Source organism: Anas acuta, chromosome 4 (genome assembly GCF_963932015.1).
Source record: "Anas acuta chromosome 4, bAnaAcu1.1, whole genome shotgun sequence".
Lineage (NCBI taxonomy): Eukaryota > Metazoa > Chordata > Aves > Anseriformes > Anatidae > Anas > Anas acuta.
The window spans coordinates 55,393,280-55,406,519 of record NC_088982.1 but is presented as its reverse complement, the minus strand read 5'-3'; the positions used below and the strand labels follow the sequence as shown (position 1 = coordinate 55,406,519).

At 37.3% G+C, this 13,240-nt stretch overlaps 1 protein-coding gene across 30 annotated transcripts in view; it reads right to left on the bottom strand.

The window, feature by feature from the left end:
- The window catches only part of TENM3 (teneurin transmembrane protein 3), a 1,325,064-nt gene that overhangs the window by 87,287 nt on the left and 1,224,537 nt on the right, over window positions 1-13,240 (bottom strand). For all 30 annotated transcript variants that reach the window (XM_068681265.1, XM_068681272.1, XM_068681274.1 and 27 more), the window contains 2 exons: window positions 10,288-10,410; window positions 3,360-3,574 (listed from right to left, as the gene is read on the bottom strand). In XM_068681265.1, the coding sequence (XP_068537366.1) occupies window positions 3,360-3,574; window positions 10,288-10,410 (338 nt within the window). The remainder of the gene's footprint in view (window positions 1-3,359; window positions 3,575-10,287; window positions 10,411-13,240) is intronic.

The window sequence follows — 13,240 nt, the reverse complement described above, 5'->3', positions numbered from 1 at the left end:
AAAAAAAAAACAAAAAAAAAAAAACACCACAAAACAAACCCCATCAAAACAAACAAAAAACCCAGCAGACAGCATTAAGGCACTCAACAAAACCATGGCAGCTCATCATCAGCTGTATTCTGTGCCATTCTGGCCTCCTCATCTCAAAAGGCTACAATAAAACTGGAGGAGTTCAGAAAAGCAAAAAGATGATCAAAGGACTGAAGCAGTTTTCATGCAAAGAATGATTGAACAGGCTGGAAAAAACACTAGTCCTTCACGACACTAGACAGCTACAAATCATGGGTGAGATTGAGAAGAAATTATTGGGAAAATCTACACTGTCTCCTCCAAAAGACTACCAGCTGGGTGTCAAAGTAAAGCTACAACGAAGCGGTCTCAAAACACACTAAATATATCATGCAAGATGTATAGCTAAACTGTGAAACTTCTTGATGCAAATGTCACAGATGCTAAAAGCTTCCAGGGGTTCAAAGGTAACTAGGAAAAAAAAAATCTTTCAAAGGTTATAAAATATAAAGACAGGACCTTTGACTCAGGAAGTCCTTCAGCCTTAAAATGCTGGAGGCCAGGAGTGTATTCTAGGAAGAATAACTACAAATCTGTCATGCTGCTATATTAATCTCTACAGATCTGCTAATGGCCAGTGTCACAGACAGAATATTGAGTTAGATGGGCCTTTGATCAGACCCCGCATGGCCATCCATGTGTTTTTCTAACATGCTCCTATGACCCTTGGAGCTTATATGAGTAAGCTGCCTCACCCAACGAAAGGATGCCGCACAATTAGCTGGTAGTCTGCCACTGCTGGCTGCGGCTGGCTCACAGCGAAGAACTCTGTCAACACAAGCTAGGAGGGTTAGGGGAAATAAGAAAACAATGAACAGATTGATGCTTGCAGCCCTCTCAGTGTTCCATTTCATTAGATGTCCTTTAGCCTTAATCCTTTATTTTATATATGTAAGCTAATTTGGCAAAATATGTATTTTACTCATAGAAGCTGCATCTTCATCATGAAGACCCTGATGAGGACTTTGTGTTGTTGCAAAAAGGCTTAAACTGTTGAGAAACATTTCACTCAACTCTTTTTCCCCCCATGTACATGTACATGTACATGGCTATCTGCCCCCCTACCCCTCCTGCCCCAGCTGCTCATTATATACCTGTGTTTTCAGGAGATTACATAAAAGATAGTTAATCTCTGGCACCTAAACCAGACATGACTGGAGTCAGGCCTTAAAAACATTCTGATAAACCCTGTACCCTAGGGAATCTTCAGCAGTCCTACAAGTTCACCAGGGCTGCTAAGTAAGCATGCCTAATTTGCCAAGGTATCAAGTGTCAGTCAAATGGTTTGTGAAAAATACTCTAATTTTATACCAGACAAAAATAGGACAAGAGAGCTTGACCTATATCCTGGGAACAATATATCCAAAGTCACAGAATCTACAGAAGATGTAGTAGCAGGATTTGTGCATGTTTCTTTCTGTTTTATCATACTTAAACGTGGATAAGCACCTGCATAGCAGGAATCCAAGGGAAAGGAGTCTGTGTAACATCGATGATGGGAAACAGATTTAGTTATCTTATTTTTCAGAGTTTTTGGATATAGGGCACCCCTATCTCAATCTTTTGCCAGGATAAGGAATCAAGGAAGGATCATTTCTCACAGAAATATCTACTTACATAACTTCTCATATAAATGCAAAGTCCAGATCAGCTTCTTCATTTTTATTCATTCTTGCCACACACGTATTTCCCTAGCTCCTGTTATTATTGTTATCACTGAGATGGCATTTGTATTCCAAACCCCTATGTCCATTGGCTGATAACTCTCTGAATCAATTTTCTTTGAGCTAGAATTTCTCATGCTTGTTGTCAGCCTAAGGGTGGGTGTTCAAATGTGAAGGTCTGAAGAAAATCCATGTAATAATTTTTTATGAGGACCAAATTTTTAAATAAACATAAGTGCATTTTCTGCATTCAATAACTTGTTTGTAGTTTAATGGAAACTAAACTAAAAACTCAAGCTAATGTAACATTTGTAGATTTCAGTTGCAAGAAAATCCTTTGCTGGCTCTTTCTACATAATTTGCGACAAAATTTCATATGAGTATGAGACAGTACCTGCTAAAAAGGTGATACAATTAGGAATATTTCTATGCTCTAGGCCTTTTAAAATTTATGCCTAAAGAAATAACTTTCAGTAATGTAACAACATATTAATCAAAATGAAAAAATAAGGATCAAAGAGAGAAATTGAAATTTGCAGTTTTCAAATTTGAAGCTGCAACTGTGTATCGGGTATAATTAGCCAAACTTCATTCCAACTATCCCATTAGGCTAGTATACCGAGAGCTGTGTTCATGGCAAATCTATACACTTAAAAAAATCGGTAAGATATTGCGTAATTCTATAAATGGGGTAGAAGTGCACGAGCTCAACTCCCTTTTCTAGTGGAACAATGGTTCAGAGCCAGCACTTGGACTACCATCCAGCTGAAAGCAATCTGAACGTGGAGGATCTTAAAAATAATATCCGAATACAATTGATTACAAAATACCATTTCAGACAATGCTTCTCCCTTCCCCCTGCCAATCCTGCCAGAAGACTATTTATTCTTTTCTGCTTCAACACTTCTCTAACTATGGATAAACATTGGTTCTTTGTTACTAGGCAAGAGCATAATCACATGCAGTAAAGGCTCGCTAGAAACCTTTTGAGGAGTGAGCAGAGTAAATCCTTCTGGGACACTTATGAACAGTTTTAAGACAGTTCAGCTGTCTACTGAAAACTGACACTTTCACAACCCCAGTTCACTCTATCTTCATAAGCACATATTACATACTTTTCCTTTTATGTATTTATTTAGTGAACCACCAAACTGTAAATACTGCAGGATTTGCTTGGAGCGCAAACTGAAGTTTCCTTAAAATACTCTTTTTGCTTGGAAATTTGGCAAATGCAACCTTTGCCATGCACACATGACCACATGTATGACCATAGGAAACTGTATTAGTTTGCTTATTTTTTTAAGGATATGCCTATACCCTAGAGAAGAAAAAAAGTACATATAAATTCTGCATGAAACAACCCCATATGTAAAGCATCATCATTGCTCACAGCATTCATGCAGCTTGTAAATAAGAACCTTTCGCCCACCCCCATTATATACTTTAGATCCCACCACTTATGGTATTATGTATGTTTTGGACATCACATGAGATCAATAAAGTATAAAGATTAAAAATCAGCAAAATGGAAAAGCATGTTATCCCGAGGAATAAAAAAAAGATACAAAAGATACAGACTATCAGTTTTCAATAATGTATCATACTTTTAATGAAAGCAGTTCTCACCTGAGTATGTGAGGGTGGTAAGCCTTTTCGGCCATATACTCCGATCAATGCATCTTTCTGAAGGGATATATTGAATTTTAGAAATTGTGGCTGATCAATGAAGAGTTGTGATCTCCAGAAAATCCCAGGGGGGACTTCTTGTATTGCTCTTCGGCCTATATCAAGTTCTCCAGAATCTATAGTGTTGTTTTCTTGTGCAAATCCCCCTAATTTTCCTGACAGGTTGGAATAATAAGAGAGAAAAAATTAGTATTCTTTTTCTGTTCTCAATCACCCTTCATGTGAACTGTCAAATATTTAGAACCACCTCAGATAAAATGCTACTTGACAATCTTTCTCAATGTAAGGTCCCAGGGAGTTCACTGATTGAGAACTAACAAAGCAAAGACAACACAAGTATCTATCAAGTAAAAATACTGCAACTTCCCTGAGCACCGGCACTACAGAAACTGCTTTGGGATCTACACTAAACAATTCATTTTTGTCAAGTGTTTCAAAAGACAGTGTTTGCCAGCAAAAAGACTTATTCTAAAAAAGTATAAGGAAAAAGGGAAACGCAGCAGACAGATTGTAAGATAAACAGATAAACCTAACCGGTCAAGAGAACTAATACACACAGTCTTCTCTAAATCAAATATTCTAGCAGGTATATACAATCCTAGCAATGCCTACTGATCTGGTTCTCTATTTTAGGCTTCTTTTTTTCTCTCCAAAAGGAAGGCAATGTTTCTTCCTTTGTTGTGCCTACATCCTGATGCCTTCGCTCCCCATAAAGCCTAGGTCCTCTGTGCTCCTCGGCCTCAGCCCCAAGCTTGTTACCACCTTCTTGACCATGCTGTCTCCTGACTAAAATGACATAGTAATATGTCAAAGTCTGGTACTTCCACTGTCTTCCATATTACAAATATGTATTTATCCTGAAGACCAATTACTAGGAATAAGAACATAGTCCTGAAGGGTATTAATGATTTTGCTTTAGGAAGCATTAATGAAACTATCAGTTAGCCTTAAGAGCCAAGAGGTGATGCTCTGGAAACACTCAGAAATAGAGAGGAAGATGCTAACGTGCAATTTTGAATGCTAACACTGAAAAACTGGATTACCAGTTGTGATATTAAAAAGAATGTCACAAAATTCACATATCCACTACAAACACTTCTTATTTGAGTGGATAAGATGCAAGCAAGAATGACTGTATTTACAGTACAGCTCGGGTGCAGAACAATATCATCTGATCTACAATAGTCTGTGACCTGCCAGTGAAGCGCTGTCAAGTAAATGGATGGGGCAGAACTGTTACAGACCAAGCTGATAACTCTGCAAGGCACCGGGCTGCATGCTAGGGATAGCACAGGTCTGTGACAGCACTGAGATCCCCACGTTGTCCCTGGCTGCACTGCACAGGTGTACTTTAAAATCCAACAAAGATTATAAGCCTGTCTCAAAGTTTACTAGCAAACAAATTGAGGCTTAGTTGTAAGAGCATCTTCCACCTGCTAGACTTACAGGAAAAGAACTAGTAAGACTTACACACTAAGAAAGTGGCTTGAATGAACTGCCACCATCCAGGTTTAAGACTTGGGATGCCTTAGTAAAGCTTGCATCAAGCTTGTCTGTGGCTGAAGGCTCAGACCTGATGCCCAGGCTCAAAATCCACGTTGTGTGGCTGCACACAAGTGCTCTCTCAACCTGGTGCTAGGGTCAAGGCCTACTTTGACCCAACGGAAGCAGCGCTGTCAAATCTAGGCTAAGCCAAAAGATTTGCCTAAGATTTTGCCTATCAACACCTGCCAGCTCTGGACTATGCAAGCAATGCCACATTTAGACAGCTGGCTCATCAAGGTGAGCCTTGTGTGAAGCAACATAAAGGAGAATAGAAGTGTAGTCACAACCCTGTAGTCAGCTATGTTTTTTACCAATTCACTTCCTTTCTTCAGCAGGCAGTCTATTATAAGGACTGAACTAAACCCATCTGAATGTGATAAGCATGTTCAAGAGATGCCGGCTTGTTTGCGTACGAGTGTTGTAAAGAAGTGACAACGCTCTGTTGCTGCCCTGTCGTCTATGTTCAAATTCTACATTATTCATCATTTGAGCGAACAAACTGACACAACCTTTTTGCAAACATTTAGACTTGGAAAAAAAAATGATTAAAATCTGAAATGCCAGGTGAGGTCACAGATTGATCCTCGCCACTTTTTGTGCATCCCAGATGAGGAGAGGCTGCTTTTGAATTAAGCAGCTACAGAAGCACTACTGAGAAGCCTTGAGTGGAGGCTCCTATCAGCATCAGGGCTACGCCGCAACACTGCTGCAGTCGCTGAAAATGTCTCACTTACAGGATCATCATATTGATCAGCGTTCTGCTTTCAAGAGACAGTGAAATATCTGATCTTGGAAGAAACATTTTTTTACTCTTTTCAGGATGACGTTGATGCTTTTCTAACTTTGGAGTTAACCTTTTGTGATATTTATACATTACGCTAGAAGATAGATCTCGATTTACTATTTCAGTTCATTTAAAGGTATGTTTCTTACAACTTCAAATTGAAGTGTGTTTTGTTGTATAAATCCAAGAGTTGATGGCTGGTAATCACTAAACAATATATATTTGTTTGCAGTATTGATCTACAACTTCCCCTATTTGTATATTTGAAATGAAAAACAATGACCTCTTTATACCAGTAAGAAAAGATGAACTAGATAGCTTGAATAGGTGCTCTTTTTCAAACAAATGTTTTGCCCAGCGTGTCAGAAATGGCTATTACTGGACTTCAGCAATTATCTGTAGCAGGTAATGATCTTATAGACTCCCATTTTCTTCATCAAAAACGGTACTTTTACTCTGTAGCCACATGCCCCTTTAGTGCCAAACTACCTCTCTCAAAGTCATCACTAGCTTTTTGTCCTCCTAAGAACAGGGCACTAACTATTCTTTTTCCCTCCTGGGGAAAGAGGAATAAGAAAATGTTAGTAGTTTCATCATTTTCTTTTCACATTCTAAAATGGTACCAGTTCTTACACAGAGCTTTAAGTCCAAAGCTTTAAATCCAAATATGAAATGTCACATTCATTCACACATTCCATAATGACAAAATAGTCCAAAGATGAAACTTATTTTTAAAACAGCTATCCTCCTGAATATTTTCCCTTTCATTTTACTTCTCTACCACAAAAAAATTATTCTTTTCCAGCCCCTCATGAAAAGAAAATAAAAATACCAAAAGAATTTATAGGTAAATAATAGTTATATCATAATTTGTACTTACATTGCTAGAAGTACTATTATTTAATCTAAAATATACATTATTTTGCTGTATCACATACTATATATCATTATATTGAGTACTCATGAGATAAACAATCCAATGCATTGCAGTTAATTAATAGATAAAATATTTGTTATATTTCTTATTTGAAAACTCTGTTTTGACTGTCTGAGGTTAGAGTGGACAAAATCCTGAGCTGAACAAATATTTAAAGCAATAAGCAAAACTCAGTTATTGTACAAGAAAAACAGTTCACAAAATCATGAAAATTACATGAAGCCAAACTCCCTCTCCTTATCTGCAAACATTCTAGGGATTCATACACAAGATATTCTGTAAAGAATTGCGTATCCATTACAGAATGAAAATGAATGCATAACCAAAACACAAAAAAGCTGAACAATAATAGCTGTATAGTGTCACATATAATATCATTTTCCATCCTTCATAGGCAGCACTAATTAAAATATTAGGTTGCAAAGCTGGATTTACAGACAATCAATAGTATATTCAGCCATTCCGTTGAATAACCTTGTATTCAGATCTTTTTTTGTGAGACATCACTATATATCTTTCCGCAACAACTATTTCAACAAAAGAAATCAAAATACTCCTTAAATACATACTTTTTATAGAAAAAATCAATATAGCATCTAATTAAGAAGTTACTATACATTCAATTAACATGATATACTGTAAACAAAACAAAAAAGTGCAAGGCATATCAGTTACATTTCAGTCAGTATACTCTCAAAACCTGCATTTAAGTCACCCAGAAGAAATGCCTTTTTTCCCATTCCCTTTTTTCTCCCTTGCATTTAAAACATCAACAACAATGACAACAAAAAACATGTTCAATTAAGCATAAATTAATAGAAGGTATTTCTGAACTGCACATTGATTTATACAACATAAAATAAATACAGCAACATATGAGGTGTGAGTAACTATTAGAGCACTATGGTTAAACAAATTTTCAGCTCTGTGCTTTTTAACCTTTCTTTTCTATTGCCTAGCTATAAAAACAGATGAAGCACTGATACACTTCAAATAAGTGGTGTATGTGATCAAGCATGGCTTACAAAGTATTTTGGAAAACCTAAACTGAACTGCCCTACAAAAATTCATAATCTCTATACAAAATACATATTCTTATGCTACCTTATGCAGCCGTGAATCATGCCTGTCTAGATAAGCAGGTGATAGGTTGCCAGCAGCTTACTCTTCATACAGAGAAAAGCATTGGGAGAGAAAGAAAGGAAAAAAAAAAAAACACTAAAAAAAAAAACTAACAAACAAAATCTTTGGAAAAGGCTTGTTCAGAGATTCAAGCTTCATTTAACAAATGATTTGCATCTAAGGATGATTTAACATGCTTTTACTGTCAGTTTATGACTAGCTATTTCTAGGTAAACCACAGCTGAATTTTCTTCAAGGGTCATAAGAATGCGTTTTAAAGTTTAAGCTTTACTAATTCATCACACAAAGTATCTGTACTTGTGAATGGCAAATGGCTATCTAGGATCTAAGCCACCCATTTAAGGGCTATGATTTTCTGACCAAAACTGGCTCAGGGCTATTCAAAATTTACATGAGGGAGACTCAAGAAAAATTAATGGCCCCCGTAACAATGAAAACTTCTCCCATGTGAACTGGAGTATCGAATATTACTGGTGGCTGAAGAATTGGGGAGTACTGAAAGCTGTATGGCTGCCGAGGTATCAAAATCAAGGCCTTATTGATTCTTCCTTACAGTTTTCAGTAACTAGTGTGATAGCACAGGGGCCCCCTCATTAAATTTCCTATCTAGTCATCACCACGCTTTGCCTTCTACTTAACTTTCCTTTTGTGGTTTAAAATGTGTATTCTTTGGTCCATCTGTTGCTTAGTATTGATGTATGCTGATAAATGACCACTTACTATATTCTGCAGAGGATAGCATTTTAGCAGTGGACGAAATTAACCCTATTTTCTTGTATAGTATTTAAGGACATAAGGAAAGAAAAAAAGGATTCAATGTATTTGTTATTTCCATTTATCTTTGAGGCACAGTATAACAGCTTTTAATTTGTAAAAAAAAATAAAAATGATGAAGGGGAAAAACTAATTTATATTTATAAAATATTTACAAAAATAAGTGTACATTTAAAAAAAATATGTATATTTAAAAAAATAATCTTGGCTCCTCAGAGCAGAAGACAGCAGGATGATGAGCTGTCACTGCAGCATCAATATTCATTAACCATACAGTAGCTTTTTGCTATTCATTCAAAACAAGTAAGAACACAGAAAGAGATAATGAATATCTAAGTGCAAGAAAAAGGTGGTAGGGTAAAGGAAATGAAAAAGGAAAAAGTCCTACTGGAGAAGTTTCATATGCTTAAAAAGATGTGAGAAAAAATGAACTGAGCTGTATCATTTCTATAACTTGGAGCTGTGATAACTTGAAAATTTTTCAAGATGTCAAGTGCTGGCAGAGGCTTCCTCCTCCTCAGTGGTAAGGAGGTCAGCTCTACCTTGCGAAAGGGAAAATGGATTTTTCTGTAATGAAGCAAATACCGCATTCATCAACCATTTAAATCAAGTTTTCCATTCAAAAACTATTGATTTTAAAGCCTCTGTTAGCCAAAAGTGCACAGGCTCTTAAATGTTTTGAGAATCTTAAAGGGCAACATGAAAAAGGTCGATAAAAAATAATCCCTTTATGTGGTTTGTATTTTAAAAGCTCCTACAACAAAATTAATAAAGTTTTTTTTTTTTTTTTGATTTTATATATTGGCTGGATGATTCAGACTCAATATTATACACTAGACATTTTTAGATAACAAATGAACACAGTACACATGACCTATTATGTTTCAGAGAGAAATAGAGAAAAAAAAAAACACCCTCATTATCTACAGAAAAAAACAAGAGGCATTCTGTAGCAAGGTCATCATGCCATAGGAAGCTCCTTGGTCATGAGTTGACTTCTACACACAGCTAACAGAGAAGCTTTGAAAAATATGCAAATCCCCCTGTGGAGCCTCTTCTGGTGCTGATCCTTTAGAAAAGGGTTGATTATGTCCCTCTGTCACAGAAAAGGCTTTGGTCTGAAGACTATCCAGAGCTCAACAGGACTCCCAAAGTCTGAATCTTGTGTCAAGTTCCCCTTATGAAATAGCGTGTTCTGTCACCTTGGGCACCCTGGCTTTCCTGTGGCCATTTCTGCAGCCTGGGAACCCTCAGGGAAGATGGTCTGAGCCAGCCTCAGCACCAACTCGCATCCTCCAGGGACCCCACAAAAATCATTAGGTTATCAAGGATTTTGGAGTAAGAGGTTTTACTTCTTTGGGCATGACAAGAGGTTTTCTGTCCTTACCCAATACTGCATGTAAAATCCCATAAGAAATTTTGGCTGACAGTTATCTTTCCTAATAAGATCAAGATTATCACTGAAGATTAATAACTACCTTCACATGTTAGGTTAGGTATTCTTTCCAATTGAAATACAACTCCTGTTTCGTATCTGCATGCCTGTTTAGAATTACTATTATTTTCAAGGGCTCTGTACTTCCATTTAAGTATAGAGTTTTGAAGGAAAAGTCTGGTGATGTAAACCAAACACAAAGCAAGGAAATACCTTGAAAGGAGGAAAGAAATTGGTGTGCTTCACTTACCATTTTCTCCAGCAGGTACTGTTACAGGATGTGTTGGCACAGTATCAGAATTCACTTTTCCATTCTCAAAGGTATCGTTTTCAGTTTGCTGCAACTGCCAGTTGAGGCCAAACAGATGCATTGCTGGTGGTGAAGGATACAGGTTATTTGATGCTCTTAACCACAATGACAAATCACATAAATAATGGCTTTCCATGCTTTGCAGCAGAACAGAAAGTCATACATTAAAAAATTAAATTACAGGAACAAGCATTCAGAGACTAATAGTTCAACTTAGCAGTGGCATTAAGCAATTACTACCACTGTCCTTTAATGATACAGTGCTTTTGGAGAATACAGCTGACAAAAAGCTCACCAGTCTCATTTTGAGTCTTTTACTGGTCCCAAATCGATGTTCAAAAAGATAGGCAGTAATTATGCCCTTTCCTCTTTTTTTTTTCCATTTTTGATCCTTCTAAAGAGACAAACCATTTAAGTGAGCTCCTAAGTGACCTACTGAAATAAATGATTTCTTCAGCAGATGGATCTGTTCTGGTTAGCCATGAAGAGGAGAGGAAGAAGGGTGCTGTGGGCATTATAGGGCTAACATATGACTTTACCACTCCTTTCCATGCTGTCACCAACACCCTGTGAAACCTCAAGTTTCGTGTTAATCCCGTATGCTAGTCTACAGCACAAGGCCAGGACCACTAGTAGGGCTGGAGACACTGGGTATTAGCTGCTGTAGTAATGACAGTGTGCAAGGCAGGTTTCTGAAGTACTTAATTCTCCATAATCCCCTTGGAGATTGTCCAAAGCCACCTGGACGTGGTCCGGGGCAAGCAGCTCCAGGTGGCCCTGCCTGAGCAGAGGGTTGGACCAGATGGGCTGCAGAGGGCCCTGCCAGCCTCGGCTGTCCTGTGATTTTCTACTGCCTGCCTAAACTTTTAGAGCAAAAATATGGAAAACCAATTCACCTTAATGATATACTATGATACACATAACATATACAACCTGTTGCCGTCTGTTTGCTGGTTTCCTTCTCTTCAAATGACTCTAGGACACCACCAAAATTATTTTTATTATAATTACTATAATTTCCTTTGGGATAACATGGATTTGCTTGTTATACAAGAGCTGTTACATCCAAAGATGAAATAGTATTTTGGTGCTACTGAGGAATGAAAATACACTGGAAAATTCTTCTGTAATGATGTATTTTAACTATTAGTGCTGAATACAAGGAAGATGATTCAGAGCATCTTGTTTCTTCTCCTCCTTCTGTCCCTGGAATAGATCACTGCTATAGTCGATGTTACTCATTCCTTCTATCCTAATGATAAGCAATTCTTCATTCTATTTGGTTTCATCTCTAATCTTTCAATCTCTCTGTATTGACCATGGCAACCCTTACTTAAGACAAACAGACTGCAGTGTAAGTTTAGTTAGGGAGACAGCAAACACTGCAGAATTAAGACCCTCTCTGCCAGGTCTTTGCCTTAAGCTCAGCACTAACAAAACAAACAAAAAAAAAAACACAGAATGCAACCGAAGACCTATTACTGAATGCTTCAAAGACTGAAATCCCCACTAGAGATGACATATTCTCTTTGTTCCAAGTCTCTGACTCCACTATTACTCTTCTTTCTCAGACCTTAAATTGCCTGTCAAAGTCTGATAATGTAGAATGTTCCCTGACCCTAAAACCTTATTTCTTTTTTCCCCTCCCACCTCTTGTTAAAACACAAATCTGACCACCACCATTTCTGGCACGTTGCTAGAATTAACCATTATTTCGTCCCTCCCTCAGCTGAAATTCTTATTTTTGTATTAATCATCTAATGAATTTACCTGTTTTAATATATTTCATCAAAGTCTCTAGGGTCAGATTCTACTATCTGTTATATCAGTTCACTTCACTGGCAGCAATGAAAGACTGCAAATAGCTAAATATTTCATGATTCAAACTCAGTATATTTCTTGGAGAACTAAATCACCTCTCCTAACTTTGCTGGATTCTTATCACTTTTAATACTTTACAGGAGGCAAACAAACAAACAAACAAAAAGGCATCTATTTTGAAATAGCTTTCTCCAGAAGTGCACCCCTTCCAAGCACATGAGCTCGGAACATCACTAACAGCTCTTTCTGCTGGTACTGTGTACATGCCCTGTACCTCTTCATGCTCTGCTGGGAGGTCAGAAGGGGAAAATCTGACATGACCTTCTAGCCATTCCCTCATAATTCAAAACAGCTGGAATTTGAAGTCTTCAAAGGCAAGAACTGTGGGATCTATATTGATTACATCTCAAAGAATCATAGTTACTACAAGGTAAGTGACAATTACCTTTTCTTCGTGTTTGTGCTGATGTCTATCCCACTGTAGCTGCCTGTCGAAGATGGTAATAGTTGTATCTCTCAAGAACACTATTGTTCTCTCAACTTTGACATTGAACTTGCACCAAACTCAGCAAACAACATTTAATAAAAAGGAAGAGAATGATAGCTGCAGCAGTTTCACAAATTTTTAATACTGGAATATTTTTTGAAGCAGACCAAAGATGTTTGAGAGCTCTAATGACAACCCAAAACTTACAGTGTGTGCAAACACACTATATAATTCAACTATCTAATCCCTTTGAGAAAGTACTATGGAATTCAGAGAAGTCTCATTTCACTAGAGACAACATGACAAAAATAGGCCAGGACCAAAAAATAAAGCACCATTGCCTCAGAGATGTCAAGCTTTAAGAACGCAGGTAAACTGGCAGGTTAGGACAAATTCTGGCACAATTTTATCCGTGTATAGTTAACTCTTCCTTGTTTTACATTAAGATTATTCTCTTCTCAGGCAGCCATCTAAACAATGGTAAAGTTTAAGCTCTTATTGTTACAAGGATAGCTTCTGAAGGCACCTTCTAAAAATTCCTGATGCCTAAATGACTGATAAACAGCACCTGGTACTGGTAACTCT